Raw genomic sequence first — 20,001 nt, forward strand, 5'->3', positions numbered from 1 at the left:
GTTTCTGTACCTGTATTACTTTTATTCACCATTTGTAACTTTTTTGTAATCTAAGCTGTGCATATCCTTGCAATCTCTGCGCCCTGATACCTCCGGGTCTGGCGCGCAATACAAATGAATAAACAAACAAACATGTGTGTACATTTGGTTATTTTGATGATGAACTTGGTTTAAAATGTAACTTGTAGTTTTCACCAAAATGTTGCTAACAATGAGATTAATACCCTGATATAGAGCCTCGAAACATGTGCTGGCAGGCATTGAGGAAATATGACTACAAGTAGCATATTTTAAAAGGAGACAGATGTATCGCTAATAAATGACTGTTCTATAGTGGTGGGTAAGAATGTTACAGTGAAACCACATTCAGATGGCACACCGTTAAATACCCAAGAAGTCTTTTTGTAGAATTGCCCACTTGTGAGACACAGGGAGGAGTTTCTCTGTCTTGGATGTGTGAGAAACCTGAGGGCGTCCTCACATCTACTCCCTTTTGGCCCTCCTGTCATGTGGCCAAGGAAAGGGCATTGCTCTTGGATTCGGACTCTGGGGGTCTAGAAGCGAGGAAGGATCCCCTAGGTGGAGGGTCCTTGGTGACTGGAGATGAGATGTTCTCAGGTGAGATACAGTATTCCACATTTCCCTTTTCAGGGAGAACCCTCTATCACAGAGGCAGTTATGGGGTATTGCTATCCCTGTTTCATTGACCAGAGGAGTACCCAGAGATACTACTACTCTAGAAATGCCAGAAAGAGGGGGAAGAAGAAAGGGGTTAAGAAAGAGAACTGGTATTCCCCATTCTCCGTTGTAGACCAACCTAACCCACCCCCAACCGTTATAGGTTATTGTAAGCCAGTTCTGCTCATGTTTCCACATTTTCTATCTGACAGTACTGAAACGATGACGAAGCATCTAGGAGTTAATGTTAAAGGTTTTTTTTACCATGCACCAATGCCACTTGTGTGGTCTCAGGTGCTCGGGCGGATCTGTAATGCAAAGGGGGGGGGGGCGTTAGTAGTGTTGAGTGGGAAAAGAGCAAGTGAGCTGTGATGTGCTGTTGGCAGCTTCAGTTTGGAAACACTGTTCACTGAGCATAAATGTGATTTTCGAAGGTTGGCAAACATGTGCTGCTGTGCAAGATTCTGTGTGGTTTGTTTTGTTGTTGTAATGGCACTAGTATGCACAAACCTGTGGGATGCTGTTGGTACTCTTGTTCAGAAGAGAATTGCCTGGCATTTCAGTGCTGGGCTGCCCTTGGGCAGGATAAAGACTGATATGTAGTGGACATTTCTCTTCTGTGAAAGGATGGTGAGAGGTTGAGACTTTAACCCGGGATATAGGCTGGTAGAGAGAGAGAGACACTCCCAGGACCGCCCTTGTTTGTGTGTAGTGACACTAGTAACCTAGTAGTACTGAGACGAGGAAGAGGCGACTAAGAGTAGTGAACACTAAAAATAAATGTTTCCTTTTTCACTCTAGTACTGGGACGATGAAGATGCCTCCAGAGGACTGTGAGGGTCAGGCATGTCCCTTTAATTATGGTCAGGCAAGTGCCATTAAGAATGCACACCTGCAACCTGTCAAGTGGTTGTAAATGCATAAATGGGAAACCGGGGAACAGCACAAGGAGAAACAGGAAAGCCTGTGTGGAGGAGGTCAGCAGGGGACCCTTACTAGAAGAAGGCAGCCATGGTGGGAACTCTCTCTTGCGCTATGGGGCACCAATTATAATGGTAGCACTTTTTTGGCATGCAAAGGCCCTCCCTTGGAGTTACGGCACAAGGGCGGGGGCAGGTCATCTTTCTTGTTTTAAATTATTTTTAGTAAATATCTTAATTGTTTGACAATTGGGGGTTCTCCCCACTTGGTTACTCCTAGACGGGGTCTCATGTATGTATGTCTCCCTGTCTTTTCAGAGTGTAATTGCTTATCTCCTGATGAAGACGTAACAAAATTAAAGTTATATACGTCGAAACCGGTTGAGAAACCAGAGATGAGGTCGAGTTTGGATATCGATGTGGCCCATCCCAACCCATGACCACTTGTGCAATCTGTTGTGGTCTCTTATATATTGATTATATACTTCTTTTCTTTTTAACAAAGACAATAAGTAACTGATTGTTAAGATTCTTTTATGATAAAGTTTTAGCTTACATTTGTCACTGTTGTGTATGTATGAATGGCTAATGGACGCATGTGTATGAATGATATGAATTGTATGTAAAATTAAGTGTTCTTAAATCTTTTTCCTGCAATGTAAAATTGTTATGGGTGCTATGATTAAATCATGATTAAAATTCTGATATTTAAAATAACGGATCAGGTCTAATTAAATTCTTTGATTCCCTTTCTTCAAAATTGTATCCTCTGGATCCTTTTTCTGAAATTAGTAGGGAACTGAGAAGGAGCCAGGATACCGTCTGGGATTCCGCAGGACCTGGGGACCCCATGGCGAGAGAAGCCATACGGCTATCACAGGTGTGGGAGCTTCCATATGTTAATATGAGCAGCCGGAGCTTTGGAAGAGAAGGGCAGAGGAGGGGATGCCGTCCGCTTCCCTGCAGAGACAACAGAGTTGCCGGCGTAAGCAGAGCTGCAGCTCGTGTGTGAGCGGGGCTTGCAGAAGCTGATCCGTTGACTGGAGAAGCAAGAGAAAGCAGCAGCAACCACCGGAGAAGACGATGAGTTAACCAGTGAGTGTTGGGGGAGCCACACAAAACCGGGGCGCTCCTGGCAGGCTGCGGATAAGTAATAAGAAACTAAAACTTGAAACTAACTTGAATTATGTATCTCGGACACCAAACCAAAGGAAGCAAGCTGCATAATGCATGTTAAATACCAAACGGAATTAAAACTCGAAACAAAGTAAAATTATACATGTTGAATATCGAACTGAAGGAAAACTTGAATTTAAGCATGTTGAATACTAAATTGAACACAATTTTATGGGCAAAGCAAATGGCAGGTAACAGCCAAAGGGAAATTGCCCATGTCAAAGCAACTTAAGGAAAAGAGTGCAAGTGCGTAAGAGTGCCATACAAAGGTAGGGCATGAATTAGATCACCTGGAAGTGAACTTTATGAACAAATGCAGTGCGGCAAGGCCAAAGACTGGCAAGAGGTGTCTGACACGTGGTGGCAAAGACAAGGGGCTAATTAGGAGAAGCCATAGGAGTGTGAGCCTGCACATAAAGCCAATGGGCCAACAAAGAGGAGTTAAGTGAATGTGAAATTGAACACAGGAGCAAGTACAGAAGAAACTGTGTGGGCTGAGGAGCCTAAGGATCCTGGTTGCGCGGCCTGTGATGGGTGGACCGTGCGGTCTGAAAACTGAGCCTAGACCAGAGAGCCCGAAATGGTGAAAACTAAAAGACATTGTGAAACAAGCCAAGAGTGGTATTGAATCTTTTTCAAAAGACTAAAACAAATATCAGTCGATACATTGAAGTGTTGGGGAAGGGCATCCTGAGACGTGATGAACTGAAAATGCTGTCTTGAGGACGGAGCCTTCAGACCTTTTTCTTTTCAACTCTGCTATATTGGACTTGGGGAAGAAAACCCTGAGAATTGTGTGAAACTATACTGCCTGAACCTGGGAAAGGTAATTGTGAGATTTTTATGGAACTTTCTTGCATTTAGGGAAGGGGAGCTGAAAAGAAAAGCTAAGAGCTGGAGGAAGCTCAGAACATTTTGTTGATCAACATTCCTTTGATTATTGACATCCCTACACGTTGGTTAGCTTTAGTTGTCAGGGCAAGCATAGGTTTTGGACACAGACAGACTTTTAAGTTGAACTCTATGATTCAGGCTTTCCTTAGTTTCGTTCAGGTAGGGAAATCCCATCTTAGCATAGGGCAAGTTAGGCCTTCTACCATCCTGACATTTGAGTTAATAAATGATTTATGTTTGAACTTTGAATACATTGTCTGTGTCTTGCTTCATGATGCCTTCACAGATGACAGCTGCAATACCAGTGAGAAATCAAGAGGGCATTAGCTTTCCTCTTCAATTTGAAAATTATAGGTTCATAATCAACATTCCTACTTTTGACCATAGATTCCTTGTAAAGTGGCTACATTGTTGAACATCCTCTCGATTGCCCACCGAAGGCTGGAAGACCACTAAAAATGTGAAAGCCTTCAAAACAATCCTCTTGGTGGCCCAAGCACTGCCTGTTCAACCGCTCATGCTCCGCCTGGTCGTAACCCACACTACGAAGCTATCATCCGTCTTGTCAGTGTGTGCACCAAAACCCCCAGAACATACTCTAACAATAACCATCAATAAATTACTTTAACAATTGTATAGTTTGTTACTTCTGTGACAGTACAGTTCACAAACGACACTCCCAATCCACTTTGCCAAAATGAAAGATCAAATCCATGGCATGGAGGAGCCAAGTACCTGCAGGCTGGATAGTTGAAATCACGGAGGACCTGGCGGGTGATTGCTGTGGTGGAGAAGCTGATAGCGAGGGACAGGGTGACAACAGATCTAGCGGCCATCAGCTGTGAAGTTTCAGGCAGGGGGTGCCGACTGCATCTGGACGTCTGGGTATCCTGGGGATAAAGACCCCAAAATCACACACTAGAAGAGCAGGTTATCTAGACATTGCACATTCCGGTAAACATGATGCCAGACACAGAGGACACCTAAAGAGGGGTCCCAAGTTGGTGCACATCAGGTTTGAATAGTTTCCTCAGTACAGAGAGCTTAATTTACCCCACATCAAGTGTGAAGTTTAAGCAATCCGGAGATCAAGAGGAAATATATTTGGGGTTGATTGTGTTCCCATAAAGAGGGGATATGACCTCAAAGCTCCTTATGTACTGCTGCCACTGGTGGGTGGACCAAGACTAATTTGCATATGCTAACAAAATGGTATTGGTTGTGCAGTAATACAGCGTAAAAGACTCAAAGTACTGGCTTTCTATGCCTGAGAGTAGGCTTAAGTCCCATGTTAGAAAACAAAACAGCCATCCAATTGTGCGAATGGTGTTTTAATCTTTTCACACCAGACACGTGTTTTGACCATTCGGTCGTCCTGAAGGTGAATAAATCAGTGGAAATGTCCCTGGCAAGATATCTGTCATTCTTCTTGCCAGTGAAATGTCTCATTAGACGTGCTTAAACAATCTGTCCTTAAACGCTATTCATTATCATCAAATGAGGTGGTTAGCCTTATGCGCGTTAGCATGAATACTTGACGAATCCGAAATATAATCTGCATGCTTAGTATTCCCCAGTCATAGGTATTAATACCTGCGGCCAAGTCAAAAGGATCAGTCCTGTGTGTGCTGTAATCTTGCCTTATAGCACACAAAGGACTGATCCCTTTGACTTGGTGACATTGATGATAATGAATAACGTTTAAGGACAGACTGTTGTTTAAGCACGTCTAATGAGACATTTCACCGGCAAGAAGAATGACACAGATATCTTGCCAGGGACATTTCCATTGATTTATTCGCCTTGAGGACGACCGAATGGTCAAAACACGCGTCGACTGTAAAAAGATTAAATCACCATTCGCACAATTGGATGGCTGTTTTGTTTTCTAATATGGGACTTAAGCTTACTCTCAGGCATAGAAAGCCAGTACTTTGAGTCTTTTGCACTGTATTACTGCACAACCAATATCTTTTTGTTAATACATGACTGAGGAACCCAGGGGACCCTCAAGTGTAGTTTCTGTCGCATTGGGCCAACAACAACCCAAGGATGTTGAGCGCACCACAATTTGTTACTCTCCAGTTCATATGGTTTTTCCTAATTTGCATATGGTTGGTGTCATTCTGTAATGATGCAGACAGGCTAATGGTGGCTGCTCTGGGCAATTGGTCATGTTAGGATTAAATAAAATATTTCCAACCATTACCATCTGGTGTTTGCGAAGGGGAAAAGGCATAGTAGTTAAGATTGGACAACTGCTATTGGCAGGGGGGCGGGTGGGGACTAGCTAGGAATTCCAAGAGGTCAATTCTTTCTATCAATCAATTCTGTATGTGTGTTGTGAGTCCTAATATGCCACGATCATGAGTCACTTGCTACTGTGTCTGGGGACCCGAGTTGCACCTCATCAATGAGGACTGTGAAGGCATCTTGAAGGAGAACACAGACAACAGACTTAAAATTCAAACAAAAGATATTTATTAACTCAAATGTCAGGATTGTTGAAAGCCTAACTTGCCCTATGCTATGGTAGCAATTCCCTACCAGTAAATCTAAGGAAAATCTGTGTCAAAGAGTTCAACTTAATATCCTTGCCCTCACAACTAGAACCAATAAATGTGCAATGCGAGACAAGCATGGTATCAAGAGATGCCACAGACAACTGAAATTTAGTTTTAAAACCTTCATTTTATTGGTCAGCATGGTGTAACGCCTAACTTGCCACATCTCTAAGGGAAGTCTAAATCTGTCAGTCCAAAACAAAATACTGTCTGTGTCAAAACCTATACTTGCCCTAACTTGTTTGTTTATTTATTTATAAAGCGCTCCAAACCCGGAGGTATCTGGGCGCATTACAAGATATTTTCAGTTTCTTGGTTGCAATACATACATTTACAGGTTGCATTAAATCACAAGTTACATAATAAGACATAGGTTATATACAGAAAAGTTATTTACAAGGACTCAACAAGATGCTGTCTACAAGGTCCTTGGTTAGGAATGCTCGGATTGTAGTGAGTCTTTGGAGGTAAACCAGCGTTTGGTATTTTTCCTGAAATTGTAAAAGGATTGGCCTGCTCTTAAAGTTCCAGAGTTGGGCGGCCAGAACGGGAAAGCTGCTGCCGCCTGCTTTTTTCAGTTTGTATCTGGGGAATCTTAGGCAGAAGGAGTTAGACATCCTCATAGGTCATGTGGAATTATTTTTGATACATTTATCCGTAAGGTATTGTGGTGCTGAGTTGTTAAGACATTTGTGAGTAAGGGAGACCGTTTTAAGTTGTATTTTTTCCATGACTGAAAGCCAGTTATTTTTCTGTCTAACCGATGAGATATGTTGTCTTCTGGTGATGCTTAAGGCTGTTCAAAGCGCGTTGTTCTGAAGTATTTGAAGTTTATTGACTATGTAATTGCTGACACCCAGGTACAGTGTGTTACAATAGTCAAGCTTTGAAAGTATTAAAGCTCTAGCCACAGTGATGCAACTTTCTATGGACAGAGAGGGTTTGCAGGCGGGGATCAACTTACAAGTGTAAGCTGTCGCCGATGCAGTAGCGTTAACTTGTTTGCGCAGGCTCAAGGCAGAGTCTAGGTAGAAACACAAGGTTTTTACCTCCTTAGCCACCTTGATGTAAATACCGTCAATGTTGAATGAGAGGTAGTGATTGCTCAGTTTGTTCAAATTAGCCGGTGCGCCTTGAAGTAATAGCTCGGTCTTCTCATTATTCAGACACAGCCCATGTGAGGCCATCCAAGCCTGAATGATGATAGATTTTGTTAACCAGTGCCAGGTCTTTGTCATAGTCGCCTGTCAAAAGGTCAGAGGATCTGGGTGTCATCTGCATAATTAGTGTAGGTAACACACAGAAGGGCTAAGTCATCGAACAGTGGCTTGGTAAATACATTATACATGGTAAGCGATACACACGATCCTTGCGGTACTCCACATGTTATAGGTATAGGGTCAGCTGCTGCCGCAGGTGAAAACACTCTCATAGATCTATTATTCAGGAAAGATTGGATCCATGCTGTTGCTTCTGTGGAGAAATGGGCCGCTGTGGACAGGTGTTTACAGAGCACTTCATGATCAACCAGATCAAAAGCGGCTGACGGGTCTAATAGGAGTAGGAGGGCACATTTCCCTTTGTCTTTCAAGCCGTCAATCTGGTTCTTCAGGACAATCAATGCTGTTTCGGTGCCATGTTGGGGTCTGAATCCAGATTGGCGGAGTCCTAGTAAATTGTTGGACTCTAGATACAATTGTATCTGGAGGTAGGCTGCTTTATCAATGATCTTCAATAGAAAGGGGACGGTTGTAATGGGTCTATAATTAGTTGGTATGCTTGGGTCCAAAGACGGTTTCTTTAACAGTGCAAGTACCCAAAAGTTCTTCAGGTTAGTAGGGACAGAGCATGTGCGGAAAGATGCGTTAATTAGAGTGGTAATGAATGGAGCTAGGTCGCTAGCGGCTTCTTTAATTATAGATGCTGGGCATGTATCTCCCTGGCATCTGGAAGGTTTGAGCGAGGCTATAATGTTTTCCACTTCTGGGGTGGACACTTGGTTAAATTTAAATCGCTGTAGAGGTTTAGAGTGGTTAAGTTGATTTTTCTGGGCGATTACTTGAGCGTTCAGGTGGGCTTTAAGTTCACCTTTGCACAGTTTAAGAGGTGCGATTTTGTCTAGGGCTTGGGTGATAGCATTGTTGTATAGTCCAACTAGCAGTACCGGGTCTGAGGACACAGGCAAGGGAATTAAGTATGGGTCGGAGGAGTGGTCTAAGTTTATCCACTGTGATGTTCCGTTTGTTTCTGGTCGGAATTGGTGGAGCTATAAGGTTGTTTGTGATAGGCAGTGGACAATCTTTGGTAGTAAAGGTCAGTAGAAGATGGTCAGTCCATGGGTACGGTTCAATAGAGGTTATAGTTGTCACACAATTAAGGTCGGCTACCCAATCTAAGGTTCTTCCTTTTTCATGCGTAGGGTGAAGAATTCTTTGCGTTAGGCCTAGTTCAGCCAGAAAGTGTGACAGAGCTAATGCATGTTGATCATTAGGGTCATTAAAGTTTTACAGAATAACAAGGTGCAGGGTACTTAATAAACTCAACAGTGTGCCAGATAAAAATAGTTTTGCACTGGAGCTCTTGTATAGCTCCCTTCCCCAAGTTCAAGACACTCAGGTTCACATAGTTCCCCCGTCTTCTCAGGATTCACTTGTCAAAGGTTTACAGTACCTTATTCTTCAAAAGTTCTTAGGGATTTTTCGATTTCCCTTTCCCGAACTCAAAGCCCCCTGATTCAGACTCTTCAATGGGTCTCTCCGGTTTCCCTTGTCCAAGCTCAGACCCCTTTTATTTCACAAAGTTCACTTTTCAAACACCAATGTTCAACTCGTCAAGTTCTACTTTTCAAAAACCTAACAGTTGAACTTGCTTCCTTAGGGGTTCACTTCCCCATATTAGTTTCAGCTTGTCAAACAGTTCACTTACTCGATGAGGCTCTCCTGATCTTGGCGCAGTTCTCTGTACACCAATTATAGGTTGCGCAATCGGGTGCCTTGGGCTTTAGCTGTGCCCTTTCCTTAAAGTTCATTAGCCATAATGAGATTCCTTTTCATCATTTACTCTTTTTTTATAAATTACTTTTGGTTTCTTTACTGGACTTCTGTGGTTTCTCTGGGTCATTACCTTGTCTGGAAACCTTCCCAGTAGAGTTCTTAATGGTGGAGTCGCTGCGGCCCTCCTGTTTCACTCTCCCGTCTGGTGGCCACCCCTAATGCTTAATTATCCAATTTTCTTCTGTTTATAGCTCTATCACTTTTCATGGGGTTTTGCTCACACTTCACCTTCTCGCATAGCTCCCCTTTAGTGATCTCTATTTTTGCTAGTGCTTCGCACAGGTCCCCTTCACACATAAGGCTTAATTAATTGACACAGAGACTTTCGAGTGCGTGTGATTATACACGTGAACACTGTTATATTGTATTTCACCATTGTTCCATTATCAAAGTATCATTTGATTGTTCTTCTGATTTCGCTTCACACAGAGGCTTCACTTACACAGCTTTCTGTCAGTAATGGAAAGACATACTCATCAATGGTGTTCTCGCGCTGAAATGCTCCAAGTATCCGGCTCAGCAATTTGCCTCTGTTTTCCTTGAAAGCCTTTCTGCCACAGTATCTAGCCTCAATTACTGCTGCTACCACGGATAGAGGGGAATTCACTTCCTGCCCCCTCAGGCACTTCGGGTTCCTCCTGATCCCTGGAGCAAACCAGCAGTCATTTTCACTAAGAAGGGAACAGTTGATTCGCCACCTTTTCCCAGTGTGCAAACTCGGCAGGAAGGGCCTCCAGCTCCTCTGCCAGTCACAAAGTTTGTCCTCAACCACACAGGCTCTTCTGTCTCGGTGCCCCCTTCCTCATAACACAGCATCCCATCTAGGTATCGCTAACTCTTGTCTAAACCTCTCCTGTTGCTGACAGCGCCATCTTTTATGCACCTGTGTTTGACCAATAGGTTGCAGGTGCGAGTTTTGGGTTGGACTTGTATAACTTGCCCAACTATAAGTAGTAGGACATGTCCAATGACTATACTGGAGGGCCTCTTTAGTTATCTTCTTCGTCCCAGTACCAGAGTGGCGTTTCATAATCGAAGAGTGCATTACTCCCAGCTCCTTCTTCCTCGTCACGGGTATTAGATGAGTACTTGGGGAATGGGTATTTTGGAACTTATCATTTCCCATGAAGGCTGAGGGGGTTTTTTGTAGATCAGTGTTTGGAAAGGGGGGATGCCATGTCTCACTCTTAGGTATTCCCTCCCCAATCCTTAAGGACCCTCGACCCAGGTGATCTTCCCTCGCTTGTCCACCCCCGGGGTCAGGCTCCAACAGTCATGGCCCTCCCCTGGCCATGTAGATAGAGGATCCCCAGGGAGTAGGCAGGGAAAGACCTTAGGTTTTTCACAGTAGGGATATCAAAGGCAAAAGAAACAGTGATCAAGGTAAAGTTCTGAGCTTTTTATAGCTCACAGCTTTCTTTCAGATCCCCTTCCCCAAGTATATGAAAGTTCTACACAAGCATATGAAAGTTCCATTTAAAAAAAGTCTCAAAAGTTTACCTTCTCCAATTCACGGTGATATATTTCAAAACCAGTTCTTGGGGTTCCCTTTCCCAAGCTTTAAATTGCACAATCCAAACAGAAAGGATCTTGGGACTATGTTCCCAAGAGAACAAGTGTAATACGTCAAGCCTCAGGATTCCCTTCCTCAAGACTTAACTTGTTTCAGTCTTTTTAAAAGTGTTGCAGTGATTGTATTGGGCTTGCTTCATGCTTCATGGTGTCCTTTAGTTATCACCATTCAGGCTCTCTGGTCTAGGCGCAGTTATCAGACCGCATGGTCCACTCAAATGTCACGCAACCAGGATCCATGGGTTCCTTAGCCACATGCAGGTTTCTTGGCACTGGCTCCTGTGCACCAAGTCACCTTCACTTGACTCCTTTTATTGGCCTCTTGGCTTTAGGGTGTACTCTTATATTCAGCTGGCTTCTCCTTGGTTGTCTCATGGCTCTGCCACCATGTATCACACACCCCTTGTCAAGTTGTAGCTTTGCCACATTGCACTCAGTCATTACAGTTCATTGTTTAGGCTTCAATATAATCAACTTTCAACTTAAGTGTAGCTCGTTGTGCAACATAAGTTCATTATGGTTGAATTTTAGTTTGGTATTCAAAAGTGGTTTTATATTGTTTCATTATATTCGGTTTGAACCATACACTTGTTTGCTTCAAAGCCAAACTATGAGCAAGTTTGGAATTCAATGCACTTGTTTGCCTTAATGGCAGGTTTTCATGTAGTTCGGCATTTAAGATATATTGGTTTTCTTACAAAGTTAAGTTTTTATGTATAGTTTGGTATTCAATAGATGTTCAATTGTTAAAGGCCATGGACCGATACTCACTGGCAGTCTGTTAGCAGATTCCCAATGCTGGAACGTCCCTCTGACACTCGCAGCCTCCTTTGGGTTCGTCCGATGGTTCCTGCAGCTTCAGTTCAGCTCCAGAAGTGGGGAAACCCACCGGTGCGAGCTTCACTCACTCGCCGCATAGTTTCTCCTTCGCGCCGGCACCACCAACGCTTGTTCTCAAACGCAGCCTGCGTCCTCAAGGTTCTGCACCTTCCAGCAGCTCCCACTGCTTGTGCTGAGCTTTGGAGGCTCCCAGGCTGAGGGAAATTACAAAGCCCATTCACCTTGGGTCCCACAAGTCCTCTGGGTCTTTTGCCGGAGTCTTGGTTCTTCCTCCTAGACCACCACGGCTGCCTAGTCACATGGTTCTCCTGCTGCTCTTCCACTTTCAGGTCTCCCTGTTGCTCAGCTCCTCCTTTTTCTTTATACTTTACTTTATATTTCTACCGTGCACAAGGTACCTGTGGGCTTAAGGGCGCCATATACCTGCAGCCTCTTGACTAGCTGCAGGTGTGAAAACCTGATTGGCCCTAACTGACCATGATTAGAGGGACATGCCTGACTCTCACAGCTCCTTACAGGTATCTTCTTTGTCCCAGTACCAAAGATGTGAAAATGGGTAATCTTCATCACTCTCAGTTACATCTTCTTCGTCTCAGTACTGCCAGGTGTGGAAAAAATGGGAGAAACTGGTTTGTAGTAGCACATAAAAATCAGGGGGTGGTGTGGGGATTAGGTTGACTGTCACAAGATAAAGGGGGGTACCATGTCTCACCCACTTTATGCCTAACCATTTTTGCTCTTTTCCTGATATATCTCGGCTGGGAGTATTTCACATCTTTTCCTTGGCTAAAGGGGCATGGATATAAATCATGAAAAAAAGGGGTGTCGCTGTGCCATGGGGCATGGATAACAATATCCCACAACTGCTCTTGGAATAGAGGTTTCTTCCTGGAAGGTTAGTGTGGAGTACCGCATCTTGCCTGAGTAAGTCTCACTCCCAAACCCCAAAGAACCTTCACTCAGGTGATCTCTCGCTTCTCCAACCCCAGGGCCAGGATCCACAAGCGATGGACTTTCCCTGACCACCTGAGAAGAGGACCCAAGGGAAGTAGAAGTGAGACTACCCTCAGGTTTCTCACAGAACAAAAAGGGTGAAACATTTCTGGGGATTTTTCCCATGCAGAGTGGGAATGGCATAGCAGATCAGCAGGATTGATCCTTTTGGTGGCAGGCCATAGACTGATTTACATATGGCTGCTTTCCCTTTGTAAGGAATACATACCAACATGGAGTAACAGGAGCGGACCCCAGTGTAAAGACAGGGGGACCCATAGGCAAAGGGTTAAAGACAAAACAATAATGCCATTCTGTCTATTTGTTTCCCAAAAAACAGAATGGAATTAAAAATCATAAATCAATAAGGTAGTGTGGCGGGTCAGAAGAATGACCCAGGATCTTAATTGGCATGATGGATATTTTATTAAAGTAACAGTATAAGGCCTAACTTTCCATATCACTATGGGTGGTACCAACCTATGTTACTAACTAAGATGCTTGTTTGTCAGTCGTGAGTGTCCCAAAGAAATAAGTCTGCTTTCCAAAAACAATCCAAACTGACCCTACCACTTTCAAAAACGAACTTAGGTTGGGAGAAGGACTCCCTTTTCCTGAGGGTACCTTGAGAAACAGTCTTTAATATACATACTGCAAATAGTCACTTGTGACTTCTCTGATCAGTCGTTGAAGTTCCTCAATTGGGTAACTGAGTTTTCTCTTGTCTCTGAAATTCCCTCTTGGGGTTTCCTTATTAGGTCTATAGTCTAGGCCTGCTGTCTCTGTGTATTTTTGGCAGGCCATCTTACTTTGATATCCTTTCTCTCTTGAATAATAACAGTTCCACTTGCCTTGATAAATGTGACTTTGTGCCTGGCTCAATTGCCTAATTCCTCTTTACTTTGGTGCTTCTCTTCCTTTCTTTCTATTATATTTGTCCTTTAGGACAGCAAGTTATCTCCCCTTTTCCCAGGATATTTTTATGAATTTGTTTTCTCTGACACTGGTCAGTTTTTCACCAGTAGTTTCTTGGTATTCACAATGTATGCAGTTACTTTGTTTCAAAGTCATCTTTGTTTCATAGTTTCTACTGTGACGAGTAAACAGCGTGATAAAATGTTTCCCTCGACTCTTCCCGGGTTTCCCGCTCTCAATGTTACCTTCGTTCTTGGAGGGGAACGTGTTTAGAAACCTTTTTCGGAAGCTCTCTCTCAGTTCTTGAGACGATGGCTGAGTCCCTGGCTGCGTCCCTTCTTTGGCGTCCTTCTCATCCTTCTGTTTCGTTATAGTGTGGCAGTTTTCGCCTGCTCGCCTGCACACACCGTGACCTTCTCCTGTTGACGGTATCAGCAACGTTATTCGGACCAGCTCCCCACCACATATTTACGTTTGTGGTCTTGCCACCACCTCTTCCTAGGTTTCCCTTTCTTTGGGTTCTCTTACTGCAGGTCTGCCGCAAATCTGGTGTTCCGTTCTGCAGCCTCCAATGAGTTTCAAACGTGTGCACTTCCTGGTCCCTGGCATCTTCAGGCCCTTACGCAGGATGGGGCTTCCCCAGATTGCATATGCTAACTGCTCTCTTCGTTCTCTCCTCATTCTCATTCTGGATGCACACACTTTAACGTCCTCATCCCAGTGAAAGACCCATTCTGCATTAAAGGGACAGGATTCTTTTGCATAAACAATATTCATTAGGTTTTTCCTTGTCCCAGTTCTGATACTTTGTAATTTCTGGCATATTGAAACACCCCATGTAGGCCATGGTATGTCTGGCTTGAGGGAGTTCCTCACAGGATCAGAGTCCTTGTCCCCAAAGTGGGGAGTCTCTCCCAGTAAGGACCAACTTGCCCATTGAAAAGAAAGGGACAATTCCCTTGATTCATCACAGTAGGTTTTTTATTAACCCATTACCTTCAAGAGGTGTATTCAGTCTATAATCGTTCTGCTTAATTAGTTTATGAATCACCATAGCCCTAATAAATATAACAAAGGAAGTCAAGTGTAAAACATATAGTCATATAAACAATTATTATACAGCACAACTCTCAATGTTCTCTTCTTATTACTAGAGACAGGGCTTGCCCTGTGTTTGAACAGGGTCCCTCCCACTGTTACTATGTGTAGATAGCAGTCAGTACGTTGACAGGGTTTCTTTCTATTCATCGGACTGGCACATAGTTGATTTTACTCCTACATAGGTAACAAACACTTAGAGCAAGTCCAGAACATGACAGAATGAAAGATGGTCTGCTTTCCCACGTGCCGTTATAAAGGCATCAATACACACTGGGCCTTATTAGAAGGTTGCCGGTCCGGTAACAACAGTGCCGGTAAGCTACCGGCACCGTTGTTACCGGACCGGCAAACTAAGAGGTCTGCGAGCAGGTGCCTTTCCGCCCGGTCTGACCTGGCGGGCGGAACGTCACCCGCTTGCAGACCTTGACGGATGCACCGGCACCATTCACGAATGGTGCGGGTGCATCCGTCCTCCCCATTCCCACTGAGTCCAATGGGACTCGGATGGGAAGAAATATTTTTTGGTGCCCAGCAATGGGCAATTACCGGGACCGCCAGGCAGTAATGCCCCGGTAGTTAAGTCCCCACTGCCGGGCGCCGGAAAAGAAATCATTATGGCGGCAGCCATGCCGTTTTTACTGAGGTCCACTGTCTTTATTTAGTAGGAGACAAACCAGAGGCAACCCCTAATTTATCTATTTGCAATGAAGTGATGCAGAGTAAGAAATGCCTCATCTACACATAACTAAGTGGATCTACTATGATAGAAGAATTAGCTCAGGATTTATTAGTTTGTAATGAACTTTACCCTTTTCTTGACAATTTGGCCTTTGTGGTTAAATCGAGTCATATAGCAAATAAGTGCAGGAGAGACTGGCTAGTGCTTACTGATGATACTAAAAGTCACAAAAGAAGTTCTACTAGAGTTAGCTAAGGAAGAGGAAATCATTTGCTACTCATACTCCTGGACAATTGGATTAGAACAGATAAAGAATGAGATGGGAGTTTAAAGTTCTCTGCAAATGAAGCCATTATGCAATTACCCAAAGACAAAGGCTATGTACAAACAATTGGACATTTTTTTTTTTAAAACAAGTGCTTTTTTGCTTTTCCACAGTATTTAACAAAACAATCCCTGTTCCTCCCTCTCCCGTTACCCCCCACTCTTCCCCACTTTGCCGGGAACCCATACCACCACCAGGGCCATGCAGGGTGTTTTGATGCACTAGGCGAACTGTCTGATAGGTGACCCCCACTTGACCCCAACCCAGCCTCCAACACCCTGTAGATAGAAAGAGATTTGCCATATCTTCAAAAAACGTGCGAAAGAGGGGTTTCCACAATTAAGGCTGGGATGATAGGAAAGAAAGTAGGCACATACAGTAATTACTAGAGAGATGTGAAGTATGTGCAGTCACCATATGCATGAATTGGTGAATGAGGAGATCAGGGTATGACTTAGTGTACCATTGTCGGTAGAGAGGTGGGAGGAAGATGAGATATTAGGGTAGTAGAGGATGGGAAACATGGCGAGAGAGAATGGGAATGTGTTATATGGAGAGTCCCTAGGTGTTCATCATGTCACGAGGGAGGCGATGGGGTATGTGTTCATACAACAATGAGGAAGGAGTGGATGCAGGGCTGGAGGCATTAGAGAAAAGGAGGAGAGAATATATATGGGGAGATGGAGTTAGAGGAACGATTACCGAGTGAAGAACTGCAAAGTGTTGGGAGAGGGTGAGGGGAAAGGAAGGAGAAATGATGGACAGCAGAAAAGAAGAGAGCCGCATGGTAAAGACGAGGATGAAAACAGACCTAAGGGCAGAATTAGTGAATACAAAAGCACACACTGTTCAAACATTGTCAAAATGAAGAATGACAGCAGTGCTCCGCAGAACCTCTCATGTGCACCTTTAAAAACGCCACTATATCACTACCACGTGATTCTAGATAGCAGCGACTTAGATTCACGGAACGTGCCTATTAGATCCCAATCAACAATGCATTGGACGTCAGAGATGAAAAGTCATCATAAAGAAAAAAACAATCTTCCAAATATCATACAATTGTGAGCATCCCAAACATGTGAACATATGTATAAACGCAAAGTTTTAACTGTTGCCCTAAATTGGACTACATGGTTTTTGCCCAAAACATTGCACATCCAAATGACTGTCTAATAAGTTAAGGCCAATCCTAACTGAGAGAAACAGAATAATTTAGCTGAAAAACATTCAAATTATACTGGGATCAATCTGAAGTGATCAGTCAAGCTATTGGAGGCCTGATCCTGATTGGTGTCTGCCACTTGGGAAAGACCCAAACAATTCCCCTTTGAACCCTAATGTGATGATATGATAAGTCATGCGCCTGTACACAAGTGTTTCTGGGCGTGATAAAACAAGGGAGGGAAAACAGAGGGAGGACAAGACAAATGATCTTACTCAGCCTTTTGTCATTCAGATTGTGCAAGTGCGAGAACGAGAAGTGCAAGGGGAAAGGGAGGGGGGAGTGCAAGGTGGAGGGGATGGCAAAACAGGGCAGCAATGCTCTCAGTAATTGCAGCCTGGGCAGCGCGGCTATGGGAAGTGCAAGGAGAATAAGGGACTGTAGGGTTACAGTTACAGCCCCTACGTGCATGGTAGGCCAGGAGTCAGCCTAATCAAGAAAGAGCCTGGTACCCAGTGAGACGCTGAGGGTAGCCAGGCAACCAGTCAGTACAGCAGACCGGTAGGTGAGCAGGGGAGGGAGAAAGAGAAAGCAGAGGAGAAGAGGAAAGTTTTGAGCTTCTTCCGGAAATTCAGGTGGTCTGGCTCAAGTTTAAGAGGGGCAGGGAGGCCATTCCAGAGGGAGGCTCCTGCAGAGGAGAGAGATCTACCCCCACTCTTTGCCTGGAGAAGCATCTAACCCTTAGAGAGGTGGAGGTAGCTGAGCGAAGGGCTCGATAAGGACAGTATTTTGGAAGAGAGCGTTGGATGTAAACCTTGCCAAAAGCTCAGATTTGAGGAAGGGCAACAACAGTGCAAAGGAATATCTGCCGCTATATAATGCATATTTCAACTACCAACGTATGTTCTGCTCTTTGACATGTGAACACAAAACAACTTCTTCACGACACAGTGTGCGCAAACAAGCTCGACTCGTTTTTTTCAACGTGCTTATGCTGTTTAGTCACAAGTGGCAATTATAAAGCTCGCAAACACCCAGAGGCATTGAGGCGCTATTACAGAGACCAGTTACATGCAGACAGAATATCAGTTACAATTACATACAGGCAGAACTAAACAGGAGGTAACTTTTGTTGGACTCCCCAATTTAGGAGAACAGTCACATTTTGAGAGTGCTCCGGAAGACCCAGTAGGATTCTTCAGCTCTCAATGCAGGTGGGCAGAAGTTCCAGTGTTTGGCTGCCGTGGAAGGGCAGCCTGCAATAAAAGCATAAAACCCTGTAAATATTGTTCTTATTACAGACTAGTTGCAACATCACTACTGACCTGTAATAAGAAAATGGCATCAGAGCTGCAATGTAATCAGTTATTGGGCTTCACTTATGAAGTCACAATACAGCTGCTTCAGACCACACAGAGCATAATTCAATCTGCCACTGCAGCAGTTAATTAAAGAAGTGACAAGATTTACAAATCCCTTTCTAGTATACTCGCTTTCTGTGACACTTTACATGATCAAATTATAAGGAACTGTTATGGTAGTGCGTTTAGTTTGTACAATGCTGGAATATAAGACATGATATGAGAACTCTGCAAGGTATTGCTTATTTTAAGCCACAGAACGAAACGAAATGCATTTTTATTAAACTGCTCAAACTATTTTTCCGGAACAAGCTGCATAATGGATGTATTTTAATTGAAACAGTTCCTACATGTATTAACGGTATCAGCAACTGGAAGCGATCTTATAATACATGAAGCACAAGCGCAGGTATTAAAGGGGATGGCATTGTATGGCCATATATTGTAAGGAACAAAATACCCACTACCATACGTTAGAAGGATATTGAAAGTCACCTTGAAGATCTACGATCTTATACAGGAACTCAGCCTTTGTCATGCTTCCTGTTTGGTGCAGAACTCCTCAGTGACTTACAATATCCCTATAAGGTAGGTAGGGGGTACTTTATCCCATATATTATATTGCTTCTTGTTCACAAGAGATATTCTTTAATCTTTGACACGCCTGGTCACTGGGTACAGGTATAAATGTTGGCGCTGTCGCTTCTGTCTCCTTAGAGGTTAAGAAAGAGTCATCAAGCTGCAGGGCTAACGCTCAAGACCAGGCTCCACCTGGAAATGGCAGGCCCCATTCAGCATGCCCTCGTCATTCACAGCCCATTCCCATTTAATAAGGCTTAAACCTCAGGGGCAGCGCAAGCAGGGCCATGTTAGTTACCATGTTCGCCTCGCTGTAGGTGTAGTTACAGTGCTCTCCCGGCCCAGTGTAAGAGCCTTTCAGCCTTAGCGCTAGTAATATGGTCCCCACATCTTGGGGGCAGTGACTCTGACAAAGTAAGCTTAATAGCTTTTACTAAGTGGTAATTTACTGTTTCAGCTCGCCACTGGCTACCTTCCTTGGTTCGCTATGCAAAGGCTGATAAAAATGCCCAGTGATTAACTGCAGACACTCACTACCCCCTCCATTGCAGTTGCTAGCATTTTACCACAGCATGAAGTAGCACGATGGGGCTGATAAGCGCAGATTTTTGAAAGAAACACCAGTTTTTAAAACGTGCGTTTGCTGGCTAAACACAGATCTCTCCAAAAGACGCTCATTGATCACAGACACGTTTCATACTGCTTTCACCTCTATGGTGTGATGCAGTGATAATGGTTGCAGATCAATGAAGTTGAGGATCATATTTTGCAACCTTAATGAAGAAGCCTGGGAAATTACCTATTGGAGTTTGCATTTGAGAAACATATTCACCATCTTAATGAATGCGCCACAGAGCTGACCCAACTGAAGTCCTTTACCTACATTGCACTGAATTCATTCTTTCCATTGCCTATTTAACTTATTGAACTATGACCTTCTGGGATACAAAACTGCAGCTACTGAAACCATTCCCCAAAAAACATATTCACCAATTTATGCAATGCCATTTTCATTTCCAAACCTCACCAGCTCAATGCATTTTTGTTTGTTTGGCAGGTAAATTTTCCCCGCAGACATCAAGGGGGCCTCAAACATAATTTTCAAATGAACCCCAACTATCTTCTGCTGACTCTGGTGCTCACTAGCAGAAGACAGACTGCTAATTACTCTACCTTTCCAAAAATC

The 20,001-nt window shown here is 43.8% G+C and overlaps 1 protein-coding gene across 6 annotated transcripts in view; it reads right to left on the reverse strand.

Moving 5' to 3' along the window:
* Positions 1-20,001, reverse strand: part of NUDT9 (nudix hydrolase 9) — a 255,056-nt gene that overhangs the window by 159,954 nt on the left and 75,101 nt on the right. For 2 of the 6 annotated variants that reach the window (XM_069652045.1, XM_069652047.1), the window contains exon 2: positions 4,404-4,558. The exons of 3 other annotated variants lie outside the window; for them this stretch is intronic. In XM_069652045.1, the coding sequence (XP_069508146.1) occupies positions 4,404-4,558 (155 nt within the window). The remainder of the gene's footprint in view (positions 1-4,403; positions 4,559-20,001) is intronic. One more of the 6 variants, XM_069652046.1, reaches the window with a different exon arrangement.

Source organism: Ambystoma mexicanum, chromosome 3p (assembly GCF_040938575.1).
Source record: "Ambystoma mexicanum isolate Mex_15411 chromosome 3p, UKY_AmexF1_1, whole genome shotgun sequence".
Classification (NCBI taxonomy): Eukaryota; Metazoa; Chordata; class Amphibia; order Caudata; family Ambystomatidae; genus Ambystoma; species Ambystoma mexicanum.